The 24,319-nt window shown below is 38.6% G+C and overlaps 1 protein-coding gene across 1 annotated transcript in view; it reads left to right on the top strand.

Annotated features, from left to right (window-relative positions):
- Positions 1 to 765: 765 nt before the first annotated feature.
- LOC134491048 (ovostatin-like) overlaps positions 766 to 24,319 on the top strand; it is a 48,858-nt gene continuing 25,304 nt past the window's right edge. Inside the window, exons 1-16 of the mRNA XM_063294535.1 lie at positions 766 to 902; positions 4,608 to 4,791; positions 5,324 to 5,480; positions 9,262 to 9,314; positions 9,533 to 9,553; positions 11,928 to 12,096; positions 14,307 to 14,391; positions 15,322 to 15,439; positions 16,714 to 16,843; positions 17,149 to 17,258; positions 17,862 to 18,020; positions 18,379 to 18,609; positions 19,528 to 19,582; positions 20,149 to 20,297; positions 21,834 to 21,983; positions 22,809 to 22,979. Coding sequence (XP_063150605.1) covers positions 838 to 902; positions 4,608 to 4,791; positions 5,324 to 5,480; positions 9,262 to 9,314; positions 9,533 to 9,553; positions 11,928 to 12,096; positions 14,307 to 14,391; positions 15,322 to 15,439; positions 16,714 to 16,843; positions 17,149 to 17,258; positions 17,862 to 18,020; positions 18,379 to 18,609; positions 19,528 to 19,582; positions 20,149 to 20,297; positions 21,834 to 21,983; positions 22,809 to 22,979 — 2,007 coding nt within the window. The 5' untranslated portion in view covers positions 766 to 837. The remainder of the gene's footprint in view (positions 903 to 4,607; positions 4,792 to 5,323; positions 5,481 to 9,261; positions 9,315 to 9,532; positions 9,554 to 11,927; positions 12,097 to 14,306; positions 14,392 to 15,321; positions 15,440 to 16,713; positions 16,844 to 17,148; positions 17,259 to 17,861; positions 18,021 to 18,378; positions 18,610 to 19,527; positions 19,583 to 20,148; positions 20,298 to 21,833; positions 21,984 to 22,808; positions 22,980 to 24,319) is intronic.

Raw genomic sequence — 24,319 nt, 5'->3', positions numbered from 1 at the left:
AATTAATGCCCAAGTACTTGCAGATCTTAATCCTAAATATATAGTATACATGAGTGACATCCATGCTTTGCTTTCCTCTGAAAACGTAAATTTAGCTATTTTCCAAATTTGGGTAGAATAGTTGGATTTTTTAAAAAAAATCAAAGTTGAATCCAGTTATTATCCCTTTTTATTATTATCTTTGCTGGTATGTCAGTATATTTGTATTATGAGAATTCAAGCAAGATCAAGACGTTGTATTTTTAAGATTTTTACAGGGCCTGGAAATTTTAAGTAGGATACAAATAATATTATCACCATAATTGAGACATATCTGGGGAGAAAGAAATTCAGCCCATCTCTTTAAATCGTGGCTCAAGTGTCTTTGGAAAGTAGGAGCCAGATTTTGCAAGCTTAATATTATAATAAAGTGACATCAGTTGCCTAGATGGAAAAAACATTGCTACCCTTAAAAAAAGCTGATTAAAATGGAAAGATCCTTGTTATACCTTGTGGTGCTATTTTTTTGTCTTAATCCAACCAAACAGGTACTTTCAGTGTGAATCACTGAAGTACTCAGTAATTGGGGGAAGGGATGCAGATTGATGTGAGCACCTGGGAGAGAAGCAAACCGCTCAGCCAACCAGGAAACCCTGAAACCTAAAAAAAAAAAAAAAAGTGTCAGCAGCAGCAATAGAAAAACCCAGAGAGGAAGGAACTTAATCACTGAATGCAAATGCTGGTACTGACATTAACCATCCTTTCAAGAAGTAGGTGGAGAAAGAAGAGGAGGGGCCAGTTTTCAAAGGCAGCTTAAAAGACTCGGTCCCTAGGTGTATTTGCTACATCAGAGCAAGCATGGGTTGCTGGATCTTCCTTGTGGCCCTCTTCTTTCATTTAAATATTGCGAAAGCTCTGGAGCCGTAAGTAACCCAATGTTCAGAGGTTTGGATTAGGCCTGATGGCAGCAATGGCTAGGACTTTGCTCAGATGATGGCTTCTAAAACAGTAGTGGTTTAGATGGAGGGGGCATGGACCCTGGAGGCATGAATACTGAATGATGTGCTTCTACAGCATTCAATGAATGGGTTTGTTTAAGATATTTGTGTTCTGTCTCTCTGCTGTTTTTTCCCCTGAAGTATCCTGGGCCAATTTTTTTTTTATCCCACCTTTATTTTTTTTTATAAATAACTCAAGACAGGGAACATAACTAATACTCCTTCCTCCTCCTCCTCTTTTCCCCACAACCACCACCCTGTGAGGTGAATTGGACTGAGAGAGAGGGACTGGCCCAAGGTCACCCAGCCAGTTTTCATGCCTAAGGTGGGACTAGCACTCACAGCCTCCCGGTACCTTAACCACTAGGATATGATTTACCCCTTCATCTATTTACTGTTATATAAATTATATACTAATGTACATGGTGCTATTAATATGCATGATGAGAGACCATAATGTGAGACGTGGTTTCAACAGGGAACTGCGATGCAAGGGAAACAAAATACAATGTGATGGGTTGAAAAGGAAGAGGAGGAGCAGGAATAAACTCTTGTCTGTCAGACCACTTACCTGACATCATTTCTAAAAACCTTTGGATATGTTATAGGTTTCTAAAATAAGTTGAATAAGAATAGTATATAAAAATGGGCTGATTAGTAGAATGATATAACTAAAATGTAGTATTAGATGTTACTGTCAGTCTGAGGATCTGTGTCACTATTTAGATATATGCCTATTCAGAGACAAACTGATTTCATTACTATGAAGACAGATGAAGCTTCACTCTCCACTATGAAGAATTAGTGTAGAACAGGGTTTCTCAACTGTGGTTCCATGGAACCCTAAGGTTCCCTGGGATATCACAACTTGTTTAAAAATTTATTCCAAATTCAGGCAACTTCACATTAAAGAGGTAAGTTTCATTCTTTAGTTTAAGAACACTGTTAATGCATATGTCCAGGCCTACCCATGAAACGAATATAATAATTTTATAACTTCTGGTCTCTATTTGAGCCTGAATGTGCAGGGGTTCCCTGAGGCCTGAAAAATGTTTCAAGGGTTCCTCCAGCTGTTTAGAAGCTATTAAAGAACAGGGACCAGAACTGCAATGAAACACTGATTATCAGTGAGTGGCCCAGATCCAACTTCATTTTAGATTTCAAAAGACACTCCCTGTCATAAAGATAGGGTGTGGAGAGAGTCTTGGAAAAATGGAGGAGCCTATTTTTTTTATTTTTACCAGAATGTTGCAAAGGGGTTGAAATCTAGCCTTAATTAGGTGTCTTAGATATTTTACTAGGGTTTTTTTCTAAATAACTATGCTTAAGATTGCAGCCAATTAATTAAGATAAAAGCATGTGGTCAATGCACAATGTATTGCGTTGGTCTATCCACTAGCAGTTGAGTTCCAGACTTGGAATCTAGATTTTGTACAGTGGGGCACATCCAAGCACCAACATCTAAATTACAGGGACCTGGACTTCTGAACTTAACGGATTTAGGAATGTTGATCATGAGGAGGATTCTAAAGATATTAAACTGAACCTTATTTCAGAAGGTCAAGAGTGCATAGAGAGGCTAGCAGAAAGAAAAAGTGCTCAGCTTTGCTTTCTCATCACCATCTGGTGGTTCAACATAAATTACTTAAACCCCATGGGAGAATTAATCAGTAAAGAAACTTGATTGCAAACTCAAGTCAAAATAGTATAATTTTGTTTAAAGGTGATTTGAAAAGCATGGTTTCACAGTTTTAACTCTTTGAGGTTTATGGAGTACTGAATAAAGCAGGAAGATTTTTTTTAATCTGTTCAATCACGTCCGATTCTCAGAGACTGCCTGGACGAGTCCCTGCAGTTTCCTCGGCAAGATTTTTGGAAGTGGTTTGCCATTGCCTGCTTCCTAGGGCTGAGAGAGTCACCCACCTGGCTTTGTGCCCAGGGCAAGACCAGAACTCACAGTCTCCTGGTTTCTAGCCGGTGCCTCAATTTAGTCATACGGTGTTTTACAGTTTTATATTTTTATTCATGTTTTATTGTAAACCACCCAGAGTCCCTTTTGGGACATGGGCGGTGATAAATTTGATTAATAAATAAAATAACAAATTATGGCTAAACTTTATATGCCAGAATTATTCTGAGATTCAGGTTCTTGCATACTCCCCTTCTTTCTCTTATGTGAGAAGGGAGGAAGCATAAAACTGCCAGTCATGGCTTGTAATAAACAAAAACTAAAGTTGAGGTAAAGTACCGTTATGCCATTATTCTCTATATACAGTAGACTCTCAGTTAACCGGCACTCATGGGGATTGGTAGATGCCTGATAAATGTAGTTTCTGGTTGCTTGAGAATTACTATTAAACCCTAATACCCACTAGACGGCAGCAGAGAGATACAGATTTTTTTGCCAGTTGCTTGAGAGTGCCCGAAAAACAGTACCAGTTTTTTCCTGTTCAATTTTTTGTGCCCGTTGCTTGAGTTCTGGTTAACTGAGAGTCTACTGTATTTAATAATTCTCTGTCACCACTAACATGTTAAAAATTAAAACTTGGTGATTTTTTCCCTTTTATTCTAATGTTATAAATCTTGATACATTGTATTATTTCAATGTAAACTTTCTGTTATTTAGAATGCTTACAGTATTGAAAAGAAGAAAAAAGTAAAAATTCTATCAATATTAATAGCATTTTAGGATGTCAATATTGCAACTATAAAATTATTTAGCTTTCTATCAAAAATTGAGTATAGCATTAAAAAAAACCCACTGCATTTCATATCTGAGTAGGAGTCATAATAATGTAGTCTGAAGTTATTTAATATTAAGATCTCTATTGTATTATTTGAGTGTGTATAGATAGGTAGAAGGAAATAGATAGGCAAAGCAATTTTTTTTAAAAGTAAAATACCTGAAAAGTAGGAAAAAAAGAGAAATAAGTAATAAAAAAGGCAAACTATTGTTTTCTGACTCCCTCTGTTTTAAACATTTGCTAATTTGCAATATTTGTAAGCATTCAGGCCCCCTTAAAAGCCATACTGTAAGTGGTTGTGTTTACCATGCTGCGTGATGTGTTGTATGTATGGGAATTTGGTGAAATTTTTTTGAGGGACCGTTTGGACCACACCCAAAGATTTGTATGAGCCATGCTAAGCCATAATCAAGCTGCTATTTACATTAGAAGTATATTGTTCTTAATGTTCCAGGAGAAGATAAAAGTAGATTTAGCTGTTTGCTAAATTTTCTGTTTGTTGCCACTCAGTGCAGCTCTTGATACCAGCATGATTACTGACCAGTTTTTATTTTGATGGAGTCACTGAGCTTTGTACAAAATGCTTCCATTTTTCTCTCTCTCCATTGCACTCTGCAAGCAGCCTCTAGATGCAGTCATAGTAATTTCTCTTTGTTTCATAAGTTTATAGAAGTTGGTGTTTTATGTCTTTTGACCCCAGAGAAAGTGCAAATACAAGGTCAGAATCAATATATCTGGAATAAGAGGAGGTGCCAAAGGGAAGGTTTGCCCTAACAAGCAAATTTAAGTAACATCCACTTTTCCTCAACACATTTGGACATATTTTAGTAGTGACTGGTTTTAATCAGTTAAAGTCAATTAATAATTGATTTTATTTTGATTACAGACAGTATGTCCTGTTAGTACCTGCAGTAGTACAGAGCAACTCTTCAAATGAGGCCTGTCTACAGTTCCTGAACATCAATGAACCAATTTCTGCAAATGTTACAATGGAGTACAACATAAACACTTATCCTCTTTGGAAGGGGACAGTGAATGAAAACCACTTCTTCCACTGTGTCACTTTTATGGTACAAAATCTTTATTCTGTTCTTATTAGTATTCTGCATTGTTGTTGAGTGAAAGAAGAAAAGGAGCTAATAAAAAAGGTGGGGGTGGAGAGCTGATTTTACAGCTGATCCTATTTGGGTGGAGTACTGTAGTACTGTAGTATTTATCCCAGGTTTAAAGGTTAACATATTTTCTGCTACTCAGGGGTACCCCACCTACATGTGTCTTGGAGCAAAAACATGCAGTAGAACCTCTGTGGTATTACTTTACTTAGTGTAAGTGTATATTGGCCTGGTCTGGGCCATATAAGAAGGGAGAGCTTGACAGAATCCATGAAGTTCTCCCATTTTCTGACCTAGGTAACACTGAGCTTGTGTCCCATGTGTTCCAGCAGGGAGCCAATCAGGAAGACTTGCCTACTGTTCAAATACTGAAATACACACAACCCAGGCCTATTAGCTGGGTCCAGAGCCACTTTCTGTTCATTTCTAGAATGAAAAGAGAAAATGGATAGCTCTCCTTAACCCTACCTTAAAATTTTTCCTTGTACAGGTTCCTCCAGCAGCTTCTAATCCACTAGCTTTCATAGTGCTTTCTGCCCAAGGTTCCTCAGTTACCTTCCATGAAAGGAGATCTGTCGCCATTCGGAACATAAGCACTACTGTCTTTGTCCAAACTGATAAGACTACCTACAAAACTGGCCAGAAGGGTATGTGAAGCATGCACTCTAAAGTGTTAGAAAGAATTACTTCTCAAGGCAGACAGAACAGCCAACTCTCTCTAGTGACCAAACACTGTCAGCAGACAGTATTATCTATGTGGTCTTGCAAGTATGGAGGCTCTTGAGTCATAATTTAGTCATAATTTCTGATATTTAAAAGACATTACAATTCTGATCTCTTCTCCTCTTGAAAAAGTGTCTGCTTGCAGAAGCTCTGAGTACTGAAAATGGGGCGGGAGGAAGGTTTGAATGTTCAGGCACATATTATTTTTAAACGTGACCCTAAGTCCACATATTATTCAGAAAAGCCATGTCTGACCCAGCTACAAAGGTATTGCTTTCATTTCCTCTCTGAATGCTGGTAGCAGTGTGCAGGCCCAAGTCCTTGGAAGGGAAAATTAGCCTAAGGAGAAAGTGATTTTCTGTTTAATTCCTTGGGGCCCAAAGGGGATGGGAGTCGAACCCAAAATATTTAAGGTGAGTAGAAATGTACAACTTAAAGGGCTCAGGTTCAGTTCCAACCCAGTACAAACCTCATGATGGAAAAAGAGGCATCTTCACAACTCCCTTGGCCAGATATGTCAGAGTACTTCAGAGCCATCAGCCCCTAAGCCCCGAGCAAGTTCTTGTGGCATCTGTTGGTGGGATCAACTCACTTCCCTTTCCCTTCAGTATAGTTTTTCTGATGGTACGTATCGTGAAAATAAGTAATTCTGAGGCAAAACTTACATACTAAACAGTTATCACAAGGGTAACAGCCTACAGGTGTCGCCTGTCCATCTACTCCTAATGAGTGGACCACAGGAGATCTCAAAGTACTCCTCACCAACATGTCTTTCGAATTCTTGGAATTTTTTTGTGTAATTTTCAGGATAGATACCATTAGAAAAACTATTCCATTAAATCTTTTGTCAATTGTAACTTTAGAGGTGTGATATACGCTATTCACTGCCCTTGTCCGCTTTTGTCTGTGGATTACACTTCAAGAGCAGTGAAAACAAGGATCTGTGAACACAGAAATTGTATCAGACGTCAGAAGATCACTTCTCCTCTTGTGCAACACTTCAGAGCCTTTAATCACATGGAGAGCCAGATACGGTTTTGGATGCTGGAAAAAAATCATGCTTCAGGAACTCAGCTTCTTTACAGACTGAAAGCTAGAGAGACCTTTTGGATGTTTAATCTGCATACCTTGACGCCCCCCCCCACCCCCATGGAATGAATGAGGAAATAGATCGGATATGTTTATGAATTTACCTTATCTTTGATTATAAAGTTTATTCTTTTAAGTTTGTTATTCTTTTCTCCCACTTCCCTCTCCTCTTTTATATCAGCTAGGAGTTTCGCTTTCAGTTCTTTGTACTGTAATCAGATGTAGTCATTACTGTACCATTCTACACTCCTTATTTAATTCGGCTAGGCTGATTTCATTTTATTTATGCAGATGTTATCTTGCACCCAGCTTTTGCACTCCACTTGGTTGTAGGGATATCTACTTTATAGGAGTTTATAACAAACCATATTTTAATTATACTACTCAAGTAAGTGCTGTTTTTATGTTAGGTTTATGTGTATTATTTTAACTGGTTGAGATATATGAATATTTATACCTTTTTCCTTTATTTCTTCCAGCATTATTATAACCCTATATTTGTGACTACTGATGAAGGCTTATAAGCCGAAATGTGTTTAGTCAGGTTTCTGGATGCTAGCTAGTAGTACTGTTTGATTGTCTTTGTCTTTGTATTGATTCGTATATGTTGGCTGTTTGGGGCCTTTTAATGTTTTTTATTGTTGCAATTGTATTTTATGTATGTTTTTATAATTTTATATCCAATACTAGTAAACAATATTGTATAGTATAATTTGTGGCCCTTCGTGTTGTTAACCTGACCTTGTTACCTTGTTTTTCCTTTGGCCTGGTCATACAGTTGTAATCAAAATTATTCAAACCCAATTGCAAATCAGGTTGATTGTCAAAATGTACAGACTTTCAGCTATTTGCAATGAACAAATCAACCAAAAGCAATTGAAGCATTCATTGTGTTGAGCTATTTCAAGTGGTGCCCCAAATTCAACTGAAAATGCAACTTATAATGACTTCTCCAGTCTCAAAATTATTCAACCCCCTGAATAGAATCCGCCACAACAGCACATACACAGTATGCAAAACAGGTGTTGTCTCAAGCACACCTGATGCAACTAATCAAGGGCTTCATTAGTTGCACCAGCTGTGCTTGAGCTGGAGCACATGAAATACCTGAACCGGCTAGGGGTCTGTTGAGTGTCACGTTTGACTGCATGTTAGAAATACAGTATGGCTAAGTCAAAAGAATGGTCCAAAAATGTAAGAGAAGACTTCATCGCTCTTCCCAAACAAGGAACAGGATACAAAAAGATAGCGAAGGCGCTGAATGTTCCTAGCGACACCGTTGGAAGCAGAGTTCGCAAGTTCAGGGTTCAAGGAACAGTGGTTACACTACCTGGACGGGGCAGAAAAAGGAAGCTGTCAGTGGCTGCAACCAGATTTCTGAGAAGGCAGGTGGAGAGAAATCCTCGAGTGACTGCAAAAGACCAGCAGCAAGACTTGGTGGCAACAGGCACTGAGGTTTCAGTGAGCACAGTGAAGCGTGTACTAAACACAGAAGGTTTCCATGCCAGAACTCCAAGACGTACACCACTACTGACCCAAAAGCACAAGAAAACTCAGCTCCAATATGCTCATAATCATATAAATAAGTCACAGAAGTTTTGGGATTCTGTTCTGTGGAGCAATGAAACAAAACTGGAACTTTTAGGCCCAATGGATCAGCGGTATGTCTGGAGGAAGAAGAATGAAGCATACACTGAAAAGAACACTCTGCCTACAGTTAAGCATGGTGGTGGCTTGGTGGTGCTCTGGGGCTGCTTTGCATCTTCTGGCACTGGAAACCTGCAGCGTGTGGACAGCAAGATGGATTCATTGAAGCATCAGGAAATCCTAGGAGAAAACGTCATGCCTGTAAGGAAGCTGAAGCTTGGGCGTCATTGGACCTTCCAACAGGACAATCCCAAGCATACCTCAAATTCCACTAAGGCTTGGATGCAGAAGAAGTCCTGGAAGATTCTACAGTGGCCATCACAGTCACCTGACTTGTACCCCATAGAAAATCTCTGGTGGGATTTGAAGAAAGTGGAACTGGAGGCCATTGCTCATGAAGAATGGGCTAAGATTCCTCAGGAATGCTGCCAGAAGCTGGTGTCTGGCTATGCATCTTGTTTGCAGCAGGTCATAACAGCAAAAGGGTGCTCTACTAAGTACTGAAGATGCTTGCCATGAAGGGGTTGAATAATTTTGAGACTGGAAAAGTCATTATAAGTTGCATTTTCAGTTGACTTTGGGGACACCACTTGAAGCATTCGTTGTGTGGAGCTCTTTCAATTGCTTTTGTTTGATTTGTTCATTGCAAACAGCTGAAAGTCTGTACATTTTGACAATCAACCTGATTTGCAATGGGGGGTTGAATAATTTCGATTACAACTGTAGGTGCTGCTGTAATTATTCATAGCTTCAATTTGTAATATGTACATTTTAATATTAAAATTATGACTTTGGGAGTTCAGTCCAAAATTCTATATAGAGTTTGATAATCTTTTCCATTATTTATCAGTAGTTAATAGCTAGAAAGGAAATGTTTGGTGGATATCACTGTCAGTTAAAATTATACAAAAATCTGATTTTTTGACCTCAGTAAAATAAAATACAACTGATTTTTTTTTATTCTTCCAGTTTTGATAAGAGCTGTTGCTCTGAATCCTGATTTCAAGCCAGTGAAACAAATGGTAAGAGCAGCGGAGAGTCAACTACCTGGAACCTTAAAACCTACAGTTACATTCTTTTGTGGTTTATTTATTCAATTTATATAGCCATCCATCTTGCAAAGCAACTTTAACTGGCAGATGATTTAAAAATATCAATATAATAATGAATAATGTAATAAAAGAAAGCAAAAAATGGCTTATATAACTAACAGTGCTCTTTTTCTTCTTTTGCATTCCAGTATCAATCAATTTACATCCAGGTAAGAGAAGGACTTCATGGCTTAAACTTCTTTCTGAATTGCAGAGATAGTTTGGTTTCAGCTTATTTGTCCTGCTTTCCTGAATACAGAAGAATGCCTTATGGGTAGCAATATTGACGAGGAAATGTTAACCCCAAATAGTAAATTACTTCTTGGTATAATTATATTATGAAGATACTGGCTCAATCTCATTGCCAGCTCACTTGGGCTTTGAAAATAGAAAATTGCCTTTCTTTTTGAAGTCTTAGCACATATTTGTTGGTGAGCTGGTGCTTTATTATGACCCCCAATAAAGTTCTTTAGGGGTTCACAAAGTGTCTCAAGTACCAACCTCAACAATTATTCATGAGAGATTGAAGCAGGGATATTTCTATCACAGTTGTAATCAGCTTGTGTGTGTTTTGGGTTATTGTAATGTTTGCATTTTATATCCTCTTATGTTTGGGTTACAAATGATAAAATGCACACACAATGAAGTTTCCCTTAGCTAGATAGTCTGGGGTTCTTTGAAGCATTTGGACAACCTAATGCTTATGTTTATAAGAACATCATCATGAAAGTTGAAACTGCAAAACTGTATAAGGAGGGAGCAGTGGGGAGTTGGGAGATGTAACTAGGTCTGTAGCTGAAGCTGTCTTCAGGTTGTGGATAATTGTAATGCCAATATGCATGTGTGTGTGTGTGTGTGTGTGTGTGTGTGTGTGTGAAATGTCTCACCAGTCTCTTAACAAATGGCAAGGAATCTCCGGCCATAAAGAAACTGAGCCATCTATTTTGCTGTCTCAACATTAATTTAAGGGCTCTCCAATATAGCCTGCTTACTGTGGCACAAAGATGCCCACTTCTGCTATTTGCTGAGGACAGGCAACAGCTTCCATCTCATAGGCAACCCACTGTTGAGGCAGGCTGATGCCAGTCCAAAGAAATAGCACTGATGGCTTTAACATATAATCACCTTTCCCCCTCTCCTAATCTTTCTGAGGATTAGAGCTGAACATATGTTGTGATTTAGCACAAGAATCAATAAACTGATTTCTCCAACAGTAACTTCAACAATACTTTCCAAGTGACTGTGTCTCAGCTACCTGAATTTGGACAGCCACTAGATGGCAGCTTGAGAGACAGAAATGCTGTTTGCTGTCTCCTAATGGCCAATACGTTGACCATTTTGAAAAATGGCGTGGATGTATAAAGAACGCCTCACAGGTGAATCTAACTCATACATACCAAAGCCCCTTTCTTGAATTCTGGTTCCAAGAACCAATACAACTAGGCTGCACAAATCCAGGTGACCACTACAGTGTGGTTAAGAGGCACAATTTTTTTGTGGCCACCTAGTGGTCATTGGGTAGATAGATTGACAGTCCTTTGGGGAAAAAAATAAAAATGATGGAACAGACTACAGACTGTATCAGGCCCTTGCAAGCACCACCTGGTACACATTCTGTACAGTGGTTTGTGGCAGTTTCTCCCAAGGTTGGTGAAATTAGAATTTCAGCCAGGGAAAACATCCAGTCACTGACCTCACTGTGTCTTATGGAGGAACTACATAGCAGTACAACATGGACTTCTTATAGATGTGTTGTAACAGTATGCTGTAAAAGCAGCATGATTTGTGTCCATGTGATTTCCTCCTGACTCTGAGATAAGAGGAAAAATATGACAAAGCGACTATGTGGATGAGCCCTAAATCTATTTGGGACAGGTAATATGTCAGCACAATTGTGGCCCTTTCCTGAATCTACTGATGTTGTCTATGTATCTGTGATCAACTTATTATGATTATGATTATTGTGATTATTATTATGCACCTTTTAAAACAAAAGCATTTCCAGGGTAGTTCACAAAACCGTTTCAGGCTAAGTTTTATAACATCATACCTTAACGTTTAAATATAATCTGAGCTACCATTATACATGTTGACCTAAGTACACCTTTTTTCCATTAACAACCAAGCTATAATTTTCCATGTCCATACTATATATCCAAACATAGCTATTTTATTTTGCTCATATAGGTCTGTAATGACACGGGATCCCTATATTCATACTTAAAGGGCATTCTAAATAAATGTAACATAGCATTGACCATTATCCATATCAGCAACGTTTTTATGGACCATATTCTGGAAAATTACAATTTTCTTTTGGTAAAAAAATGCCCTCTGGTGTACTCAGTATTTAGTTTGATCCTACTTGATAATATTTCTTGCTGCAGATAGCTGATACTTACAAATTGTCAACTTGAATGAGTTGGTATTCAGGTTGGCAATAATACATGTAATTAAGTTTATTTCAGAAGTAAAACCCTTATTCATTATGTCAGTCCAGTGGGAGTGGGTCTAAAGATGGGCATATTCCTTGCTTTCTTTCAGGATCCTAAGGGAAATCGTATTGCTCAGTGGCTAAATCAAAGTGCTGCTTTTGGCATTCTCCAGCTTGAGTTCCTGACAGTCCAAGATGCAACCCTAGGATCCTATCAGATCATTGTTGAACATACACCCAACAGTTACGTCTATCACTCGTTCAGTTTAGAAGAGTATGGTGAGTATTTCTGTGAAATTAACCTGCATTAGAAATCTTACAAACTCTGAATTAGTTTTAGAACTAGGATTTGGGCCCAATGTGAAATACCTCTCCTTAAATCTTTTATCGTTACTGTATCCAAATAAAATTTGTGACTACTTGGTGACTGAAGAAATCCATAAATCTAGGGTTAATGAAAACTGAACAAGACCACATAAGTTAAAATGAACCTGAGCCCTTAATACATTTTGCTTGATGATATGTGAGTTATGACATAGCTGCACTTAGATCTCCCATGAATCTCTACAAGACAGATCACACGTGTGGGTTTTTTTTCTTCTTTTCCCCGTGTGACTGGGGATCCTGAAAAAGAAGGGCTCCGGTTACATGGAGCTCCTGTGCATATACAACTGGACATTCAGGACTCTTGCAAATATTATTTTTGAAAAGGATAGAGAATAAGTGTGTGTGTGTACCTCTCTTCTATGCAATTACATATTTTTTGAATATGGTTTATCAGTCATGGTAAGAGAAAGTCACTGACTGCTAGAAAAACTGCTGTGTCATTAACTGCCCATGTATCAAAAGCAAAGAATTGTTCAGAATGTGTGTGTGTTTGTGTGTGTGTGTGTATAGAAATGTGTGAAACTGTTGCTGTTATCCTTCAGCCAGATGAAGCCATGGGCATTTTAAATATAGTAAGAACAATGAACCCAAAATCATTAATATGAGTTTTTAAATATAATTTTGGTTTCTTTTATTCACAGATCCACCAAACATATCAAAATAAAATAAGAAAAATGATACCTAATGCCCCACTTAATATAACTATTAATCAACTCCAAGTTAATTTACTTTTAGCAAGGTACCTGTTCTACAAATTACAAATGCAAACTTAGACAAGAAGAGCTTCACAAAAAATTCTTCTGGTTGACCAGGGAATGTCCTAATGTGGGGTATTAGTAGCTCGCTAACAGTATCTCTATTAGAATCACAATAGAATAAGGTGTGGGTCAGTGATTCAGTATTCCCAGGCAAGCAGGGGCAAATCCTATCCATGGAAAGGGTTTTCTGGATCCTGCACTCCAATACAGCTGGTGACAAAGGATCAAACCGCAGTAATGTGAAAGCCCAACAGAATGTTTCAACTGTAGCCATTCAAGCTGTAAGACCAATGTAAAACTGATCATAGGTCCCAATTGTATTCCAGTTGCTATTCATTTTGCAAATCTGCATCTAGGGTCCTTTGTTCAAGAACTGTAATGGTTTGTTTTTGTTGCTGAGTCAACAGCACCTCTTGACAAATTTACAAGTTTACCTTCAATTTGCTTTTTCAGGAGGAATGGTATTTGTCTAGCAGATGAGTGACATCAAGCCTTGAGGGTGCAGATTTTGGCTACTATTTAAAAACCATGCCCTTGTTTCAGCTCCTAGCAGCCTTGCTTCCAGCTATAGGGCAGCATTAGGAATGCATCCTACTATTTGAAACAACTTCCATAAAAAAAAAAGTTTGTACTCTTTCTGATTTAATATAGTTGAGGCCTATAGGGAAGCTGGGCCAACAGTTTGACTTCAGATAGAAGCAGGGCAGCTATTTATTTTATATTGTCCTCCTCTGGAGGGAAAAAAAATCAAAGAATTCCTGTTAAAGCTTAATTTCAATTAAATCTGGGCAGTATGGGCTAATTTTGGATTATTGAATAATACTGGACAAGGTAAATACATTTTCATCTTTAGGACAGTTTTAAACAATGAAAATGCAAGATGCAAATGTTATAAATAAAATAGAACATTACCGTGCTTTTCTTGTTCTTCTTTCCTCAGTAAGAGTTCTAGCCCTCAACCAGTTATAATGCTTCTCCTAACAGATCATCTTTATCACATTGCAGGCAATTAGAGAGACAGTTTGGTCTAGTGGTTAAGGTGCTGGGCTAGAAACCAGGAGCCTGTGAATTCTAGTCCCGCCTTAGGCAAGAAAGCCGGCTGGGTGACCTGGGCTAGTCACTCTCTCCCTGCTCAACTCACCTCATGGGGTTGTTGTTGGGGGAGAGGAGGAGGAGGAAGGAGTATTATGTATGTTCGCCCCCTTGAGTTACTTATAAGGTAATAAAGGCAGGATAAAAAATCTAAAAATGTTTTTAAACCAAAATATACCATCTTCCCCATTATGCATCCAGTCTGTTTCTTTGAGCATGCTAGGCTTAACTGCATTCATTCTATATTTTCAGTACTGCCAAGATATGAGATGACCATACAGGCACCATGGAAGATTTCTCCTTTTGATGAGGAATTCAAATTAAGCATTTGTGCTAAGTAAGTTTTAAAATTCTAATTTTCAAAAAGTTTAAATTGTATATTTGGATAGTAAAATGTTTGCCTCAAAGACATTGTAAAAGTGGGGTAGTGAAGTGAAGAAATTGCTTCTCTTGCAAGGGAAGCCTTAAAAATCACCTTAAAAATATTTATTTACTTTTTCCATCCACTCAAAACAAACCTATCAAAGAACTGAAAAACCCCACTGTATTTTTTTTTTTAATCCGTTCAATCATATCCGATTCTTGGAGACAGCCTGGACAAGTCCCTGCAGTATTTTTGACAAGCTTTTCCAGAAGTGGTTTGCCATTGCCTCCTTCCTAGGGCTGAGAGAAAGTGATCGGCCCAATGTCACTTTGTGCCTAAGGCGGGACTAGAACTCATGGTTTCCCGGTTTCTAGCCTGATGCCTTAACCACTATATCAAACTGGTTCTCTAGAGTTATCCACTATAGATAACTGAAGGAAATAGACAAATGCTTGCATAAAATGATATCAAAGTCATCAACATTGCTAAACAATTGAACAAGTACTAGTGATGGTTATTGCAACACATTTATGGATTCTTCTGGAGATATCCAGTGACCTGGAAGCATATTTTCCTTCCTTGCACCAGCATGCAAGTGGCTTAGGAGAGGCCTTATGAAAACAGCTTGCCATGGTGTGTAGACTAGACAATGAAAAAGTAAATGAGAAGCCGTTTCAATTACTTGCAGCAAGCAGGGACAATGACTTGTTACAATGTTACTACTTTGAACAGTGAAGATGGCAAAATAATGGACCAAGATTGTCTATGGGTTGGGCAGAGAATGGCCACTTGGCATGGAAGAACAATCCCATTCCTTGCAGAAATGGAATTTTGTAAATGAACTTAGAATGAGTTTTGAACCTTCCTTTCAGCTAATTTTGTGGGTTATGCCTTTCCTGTTAGGTATACCTATGGCCAACCTGTCCATGGAGTAGTTCAGCTCAGAGTGTGCAGACAACATTATTACAATCCAAGATGTAATCGAGATTCAAATGGGATTTGTGAAAGTATTAGTGCACAGGTACATGCTTATTTCCCAAAACTTTTGTTATTCTTACTGCTGTTGAGTGTTTTGTGGAAAAAGAAAATGCAAACTTGGCTGCTTTTTAGATTTCATCAGGGTATGTCTAAACTCATTCAAAAGAAAAAGTCTATTTTATCTTTTGAATTATAGTAATATTCTTTATCTGCTTCAGATTCATGGGCTTTGGGGCAGGAAGCTACTGTGTAGTTTCTATAAAAGTATTTTTAAATATTGAGATCATATTAGGAATAGTATACAGTTTCTTAGTAAAAATGGTTTTCCATAAGTTATGTTGGCAAAAAGCAACTCACACAGGGCTGCCCAGGTGTGGAGATGGGGATGGAGCCTATAGGTTCCAGGAATTAAATGGACAATTTGTCTTAGATTGAATAAAGTCTTTCATCCTATATTAGGACAACAGCTTAGGAGTATATGTTTGGATAAATTGGAAAGAAATATTTGAACATATTGTTATATATGTTTAACTGCAACTTTATACTTGCTTTCTAAAATAAAATCACATTGAATTCTATTGGATTTATTCTGAAGTAAAAATGTATAAGGTAGTAGTATGAAAGCAGGGAATAAGTAATGTCAAGAAAAAGTAATAAGATTGGTGTCACCTGCAGTTTCTTAGAAACATCTTGTAACAGTTTCTGATGTACATCATTAGACAGAAAGTAATTGACAAGGCAAAGGAGAATTTGTCATATTGTTTCAAAGAACAAGTGAAGCAGAATCAGATTTTAAAGCATTTTTATTTATATATTCTATTTTGGTGCCCAACTCCAGAATGACTCTGGGCAGTTCACAATATAAAATAGAATATAGATACAATAACATAAAGAAAAAAAATACAATAAGAGAAATAACACAGTGGCAGTTCAAATATTGTAACCTCAACACCAAAACAAAAAAATATAAATCAAGGGGGGTTGCATGTACCCTACCCCAAGGTCTGTAGACCAGTCAGGTCCTTAAGGCCTTCCTGAATACTGTCAGAGTGGGAGCAGTTCTGATCTCAAAGGGGACCGAATTCAAGAGGACAGGTGCCATGACAGATTACAGAGTGTAGTTTTTTAATTGTAGAAAATATTCTACAGGAGGTAATACTTTAGTGCCAACTATGTCATTCATTATTTAGGCACACTGTTTTTCATTTTTGTATGTTTAGCATTATTCAGAAATTTGTCACGTGCATTATTTACTTTATGATTCTTTGGCATTACCCTGTTTAAAATCTGTTCTTTTAATTCCTAATTACTTTTCAGCTGGGAAAAGATGGCTGCGTTTCCAAGATAATTAGCACCAAAGTCTTCCGTCTTTATGCAAGTTTAGGTGAAAATCGTTATTTCTTTGTGTCACTCCATGTAGAGGGAACTGTTACAGAAAATGGAACAGGTAATTTTATATTACTTTGATCACTTTAGATAATAGAACAGTGAAATTAATAATACTGCATTATTAATACAGTCTAACAGAATAGGATTAGGAGACTGAGCTAAGATAATGCTCTGATAATTGGTATCCTAAAAACAGGAAGAGGAGGAGGGTGATGATGATGTAGAATTAACTCATGCCACCCAACTCCCAGCCACTCTGGGTGGTTGGGAAGTTGGTACTCAAGTGCTTTTTGTACAAATGTGTGTGTGTTTGTGTGTTGTTCATTTTTTAAATACTTGCATTGATGTTTCATTCTTTCATAGGCATCCAGACTTCAAGGTCTACCTACATTTCTGTCTACCAAGCAAGTAAAACCATCATGTTTGAGAACATAGATTCATACTATAGACGTGGGCTCCCGTATTCTGGACAGGTAGGAACAACAGCTTTATAGATGGTTAAGGAATTTTATCTGCAAGATTGTCATAAGGCTTACTCATGTAAATCCCCTAGTACACAAGCCTCAAGGTGCTGGTTGTCATCTTTAAAGCCCTACATAGCTCAGGGTCTGGAGGCCTTTCCCAAATTTCCCAGATTTAAACTATGCAAACTTAATTTTGAACAGCCATACTTCAGCAGAGACTTAAGTGATTCAGAGAATTACATAGCAATGGTGATGCTTTTCCAGACAGAGCAAAGGAAAAACAATGAAAGAATGAAGAGGCCAACAGTTGACTGAAGAGAGTTTTTGATGCCCTGGTGGTAATGTTCAGTATGCTAAGTAACTCAGAAGTCACCCTGAATTATTTTAGGTAATTCTTCCATTATCATCACCTGTATTTTGAGACTTGCTGTAGACACCACTGCCGCCCTTTGGGTAAATAGGTTGCAGCCATTTTGTAAGAGCTTTTATAATATGTTTGCAAAGTTCTAAATGTACTTCTGGCTCAAAAATATTCCCAGCTTTGTATTATGCAGTATCTCAGAATGTTTCCTGAATATTTTAGTGTTATTTTTTTTCTTCTCTCTCCTGCAGATTAGGCTGAGAGATGAAGATGGCAAACCACTCGCCAATGGTCTTATCTTTTTAGAATTCAATGGGGAGATTAGGGCTAACTACACCACAGATGTAAATGGTACTGCTCAGTTTTCCATTGAAACTTCCAACCTCTTTGAACCTCGCTATACATTGAGAGTAAGTCATTAACCACTTCCAGACACTTGTTTTTCTGTATTACTTCGTCTGTATGCATTCCTGTTGCTAATACATTTGTGTTGGGAATGATTAGGGGGAAAAAAGTTGGTGTGGAAGACACCATTGAAAATTGGGGTGTTGAGGGAAAGGGGGTAGCATCCAGTGAGGCCTATACGCTCACTGCTGCTTCATTATTATTTATCCACACAGATTAAATTGCAACCATATCTCTAGAAAATCAGGGGGAATATTTGAATAATTCCTTTGAGAATTATGGCCAGAAAACTTTTGTCCCTAAATATCCTGTTAGATAGTTTAAGTACAGAATTAATATTTTGCTTTCCTTTCAACCTTTCAGGCTGTCTATCAATCGGATCAATGCACTGACTATGGCTGGCTGGACACTTACCAGCCAGAAGTGGTTCACTACATCCAGCGCTTTTTCTCTCGAAGTGGTAGTTTTTTGAAGATAGAACCGGTTTTGGAGGAATTGCCATGTGGCAAGCAAAAAGCAGTCACTGTTCATTATATTCTGAATAAAGATCAATATAAAGATACACAGACCTCTAACATTAACTTCTATGCTATTGTAAGTATAAGAAAGCAATGGTTTCTTTACTGCTCTTTAATCATTCATTGAATATTGACTAAAGGAACAAACAGCCTGTTGGCTAACAAAAACAGATAGCCCTCCAATAACAGTTGGGAGTTGGGATAGCGTCCTTGAATAGATTTATTAATATATTTAAGAATCAAAATTATGCTGCATTTTGACCCAAGCATGAAATAAACAGGACAAGACAAGAACACTGAAGTTCCTGTCTGGTCAACTACTGTACTGTCTCTGTTGGATAGCCAATGAGGGTAGGTCAGCTGGCCAGAAAGGCTAGATCCAATATTCTTTCTTCCCTGCCAGGTGGAATGGCAATGAAAAGGAAATTATAGTAAGAAACAGAACTGAGGTTAGTTAAAAGAGCAAAATAAGATCTTCATTGTCTTGAAGCATCTGCAAGTTGTATAACACAACTAGTGCATTGAAGCATCTGCAAGTTGTATAACACAACTAGTGCATTGAAGCATCTGCAAGTTGTATAACACAACTAGTGCATTGAAGCATCTGCAAGTTGTATAACACAACTAGTGCACTGAAGCATCTGCAAGTTGTATAACACAACTAGTGCATTGAAGACACAATCATTAAAAATGGAGCCTGTTGTGGAAGGAATATGGGTATGGATGAAGTGCTATACATAAGAAATGAACAGACATGAAGCAGGAAGCAGAATCTTTGATAATTCCTAGAAGAATCTCAGTTGCAAGATCTTTAATTGGGGATAAATGCATCTCGGGCTCAGATTCTGTACCTAAATATATCCAATAATCATAATGGCTTTGTTATCATGAATGCATACCTCATATAGAATCAGATAATGCATATGGGACATTTTAAGCAGTAAAACAAATTAATTTTTAGCAATCTCATTTTTCTATTTATTTTTACACACAGCTGATGACCAAGGGCAAAATAGTTGATGGTGGTAGACAAGAAGTCAGTTTTAGGGGTAAGTAGTCCAATTTTGCTACTGGAAAGTGGAGAAATGAATGTACAGATGGCTAAGTACCACCTTACATAAAAAAGAATTCTTAAAAGTTTGCTTGCTCTTTTCTACCATTTTCATTATTCCTAATAAAGATTTGAGGCATTTATGGATTTTGAATTGCCATTGTTTTGGAGGACAGGAAAAGCACTGGGCCTTTAGATTGGTTTGTAGTATGATCTGTTTTAATTTCACATTCATGAAACAAGTCAAGGGAAGCATCATACATATCAAATCACCATACAGCTCAGCTATTTTTAAAATGCAGTTTCGGGGGAAAATTTAAAATGCCCATCAGTGGATGAACATCTTACAAACAACGTATCTATGACATGGAAGGCAGCATTTCTCAACATGAGAAAATGTTGCTGTGGAATAATAAAAATTTATGAAAGAGAAAGCCATCTTCAGTTATCTTGGTTCTACTTTACAGAAATAGGGCAGTAAAACTGCTTTGCATTAGCAGTAATTTTAGCTTCTCTTGATGTAGCCTCATGATACCTCCTTACATTTAATGTTCCTTTTCACAGCTGGACAATATAGCACATTCTCTATTTCACTGAATATCACTCAGAATCTAGCCCCAAGAACAAGGCTGCTCGTTTACTCCATGCAACCTTATGGTGACATCATTGCTGATAGTATTTATCTGCAAGTTGAAAAGTGCTTCAGAAACAAGGTGAGAAATTTTTGTTCATCTCTCTCTATTTAGCAGGGATCAGCAGCCTTTCAAACAGCAGGCCCCACTGCATGATTTTATGTAATGTTGTGGGTGTCAAAATATAAACATGTTTTTTTTAAGCAAATTTAATGAGCTTTCACATGAGAATAAAGGTTTTGTAAGATTTTGACCATTTCAGTTTTAATTTTTTTTCTGCTGTTCAATCACGTCCAATTCTTGGAGACTGCCTGGACAAGTCCCTGCAGTTTTCTTGGCAAGGTTTCAGAAGTGGTTTGCTCTTGCCTGCTTCCTAGGGCTGAGGGAGAGGGACTGGCCCAAGGTCACCCGGCTGGCTTTGTGCCTAAGGCGGGACTAGAACTCTCGGTCTCCCGGTTTCTAGCTTGGTGCGTTAACCACTGCACCAAACTGGCTCTCAATGAAATAGTTGGGGTACAAATAATTGCAAAGCTGACCTAAGGGTTGTTTCCCAACAGTGAACACACAGAACACTAAGGATTTCTTGAAATTTAAATAAACAGCAGTGATCAAGAAGATACGGGCATATAGTCTCAACTTTAAAAATGCTGAAGGGGAAATCCAGAAATATCCTTTTATTTTACATTGCCAGCAGAATTCTTACATGTTTTACAAAGTTGCTGGCAGCAAATAGCTGAGCTGCTGTAGCGTCACACAGTAGAAGGAGAAGCGGAACAACATAGGGAAGAAAGTATTGAGGCATACAATAGAAGAGGGCAGTGGATGGAGAAAACCATAAGGAAAGGCAAGCAGGAAAGTTTAAGGGAGGAAGTTGGGAAGGGGGAGAGACCTAGAAAAATATTGAGAACCCAAAGAGGATTTTGAGATCAGAACTCAACCTGGGAAAGAATGTCCTACTAGAGGTCCCTATAGCTAGGGGTTGGAGAATAAATCTGAAGACCATACAGGTAGTCCTCACTTAATGACCCTAATTGGGACCGGAATTTTCATCGGTAAGTGAAGCAGTCGTTATGTGAAACATCACGTGACCATGCCACTTAGTGACTGCAGTTCCAATAGTCCCAGTTGCGGTCATTAGGTGAGAATCTTACGCTTCTCCTGCCCTACACGAACTGCCAGCTCCATCCTGCTGCCTCCTGCCAGCCAGGCCCAGCAAGCTCTCTTCAGCAGATGAGGCTGCCCTGCCCTGCTGTGCCTGCCTCTGCTTCAGTTCCACCCCCGCCTATCTCCCCTCATCTCTGCCCTTTCCACCACCCTGTATTCTGCTGCCACCTGCCCCTGCCGCCCCCTGCCTCTCCCAACTGACCTTCGCCATCTTCTTCCTTCCGCTGCTGGCCTCAGATCCAGGCGCTGGGTATACCAACATACATACTGAACTATGTTAGTACTGTGCAGCTGTTATATTTATTTCATAACAGTTGCCATTTCCTGGATTGAGGCAAAGGGAAAATAGTAAACAGCTGGTAACTAACTTTCAGTCCTCTCTAGTACTGTATGGCTGTGTTTGGGATTGTATCTTGAGGAATGTATCCTCCTGATGCTATTGCTCAATTCCAGGTGAGCCTGCAGTTCTCAAAAGAGCAAGTGCTACCAGCTTCTAAGGTCACCCTTCATCTTAGTGCTGAAGCCGCTTCCTTCTGTGCTGTGCGGGCCGTGGACAAGAGTGTCCTGCTGTTGAGTCGGGGAACAGATCTATCACCTGAGAGTGTAAGCTTTAATCTTTCTCTTCCTTGTAAGTCAAAAACTGTGTTCACTAACACAAACTCTGAGGAAACTGGGAGTATTTCTCTACCAGGTGGCATTGTGTGCTCCAAAATGAAGACTGGAGGCTGGTCAGGAAAGGTTGGGTATAGGCCCAAGACAGTTTCTTATATCATATAGATTGCTGAAGTGAGGAACTCAGTGGAACACACCTTCCTAATGTGATGTACACAAGAAAATGGATGATAAGGAACATAATGGAGCTTTGGAAAATGTTGCAGGTCTACAGTGCCTTGATATGCATTGTCTTTATGGTTCTGACTGAGTAATTCCTGGTTTTTTCAGTCTGAGCTCCTCAAGTTATAGTATTTCATTTTTAGTTTTTATCATATACCTGTATTATCTTTTTTTTCATTTCTTCTCATTCTGAAATGAACCGCTATGTTGCTCTGCATTATATCGTTGAGTTGTCTTCTTACAGATTTAAGTAATAACATGAATGCTCGGCTTAATAAAATAATAATATACTTTACTGTGTTACAGATTGTTTCAGGCATGTTCTTAAAATAAAAGAGTCATGCAAATAAAATCTACGGATAAGCCTAAAATTCTCTATTCCCAGTCAGAGAAATACATGTCCCTCTTCAGGAGCAACCAGTATACTCCATATTAGGAAATTTTCCTAAAATTTATGAAAACCTTTTTCCCAATCTCACCTTCAGCATTTTCTCACTTCTCTTAAGACAGTCATGCCTGTGTTGATCTTTGCTTGTGCTGTATGTTTCTGCAAGTCCTTGTTTCCAGTTAAACGCACCTGTATTTTCCCACCAGGTATACAACCAGATGCCTTACCTAGAACTCTTTGGTTATTATCATAATGGCCTAAACCTTGATGATAGTCCTAAAGAGCCATGTGTTGAGATGAGAAACACCTTTTTTAATGGCTTGTACTATGTGCCTGTAAATGATACCAACGATGGAAATGTCTATGATATTTTTCAGGTAGGTCTATGAGAGAAACAGAGAAAAAAACATCCTTTTGTTAGATTTGGAATTAGTGCCTTTTGTGTCTGCTTAGTGACAACTTGTTTATTGCCAGCAGTTGCTGAAAACCTAGAAAGCTACAATCTGATTGCTTTGTAAAATTTTTGGTCATTTCTTTGTCAATGAATCACAGCTAAGCAGAAGTTCTATGTTGTGTTAAAGAATTAAGGAGGAATGTGTTGCTCTGATTAAATAAGAAGCTGACAATGCAAGGACATCAGTACCACAATTATCTGAGCTGTGCTTAACATGAGAAATAGCTTTCCCAAGGAAATAAATAATTTCATTGGTCTTCTGTCCCACCCTCCTAAAAGGATTCATGCCAGAAAACATACTTAGAATGTAGGCCCAGTTGATTAATGCTTTACCCAATGGAGAAGTCCAGGAGGCTGCTACTATATGTATGCTACTCTGAGGAATAATGTTTCTTTATTTCTTTATTTAATTTATACACCGCCCATCTCGCTATGAAAGTGACTCTGGGCAGCTTACAAATAAAAGGTCATAAAAACCATTATAAAAGGGCAAGAAATACAAGAAGTACAAGAAGTAAAACAGGAAAACTAAAAGGCAGAGAGAGCGTCTTCAAACCACCAACCACCCCCAGGGCTGCCTATCATTCTTGGATCCCCAGGCTAGTTGGCAGAGCCAAGTCTTGATGCTCTTCCAGAAGTCCAGAAGAGTGGGGGCCAACCTCACCTAAGGGAACAAGATATTCCATAGGGTGGGGGCAACAGCAGAAAAGGCTCTCCTCCTAGACCCCACCAGTTGAAATTCTTTAGCCGACGGGGTCCATAACATGCCTGTCCTGCCTGACGGGGTGGGACGGGTCGATGTAATTGGGACAAGATGGTTCTTCAAGTATCCTGGGCCCATGCCATGAAGGGCTTTAAAGGTGATAACCAACACCTTGGATTGGACCTGGAAAAGTACCTTTTCAATACCTTTATACTTGGAAGCGGGACGTGGTGGCGCTGCAGGTTAAACTGCTGAGCTTGCCGATTGGAAGGTCGGCGGTTCAAATCTGCATGACGGGGTGAGCTCCTGTCGCTAGTCCCAGCTGCTGCCAACCTAGCAGTTTGAAAACATGCAAATGTGAGTAGATTAATAGGTACCACTTCGGCAGGCAGGTAACGGCGTTCCATTTAGTCATGCCGGCCACATGACCACAGAAGTGTCTATAGACAAACGCCGGCTCTTTGGCTTTGAAACGGAGATGAGCACCACCCCCTAGAGTTGGACACAACTGGACTTAATGTCAAGGGAAACCTTTACTTTTACTATACTTGGAAGCAGTA

This window comes from Candoia aspera, chromosome 2, assembly GCF_035149785.1.
Source record: "Candoia aspera isolate rCanAsp1 chromosome 2, rCanAsp1.hap2, whole genome shotgun sequence".
Taxonomy (NCBI): Eukaryota; Metazoa; Chordata; class Lepidosauria; order Squamata; family Boidae; genus Candoia; species Candoia aspera.
Note: the sequence above shows the minus strand (reverse complement) of the source record. Positions and strands in the feature narration are given on the sequence as shown.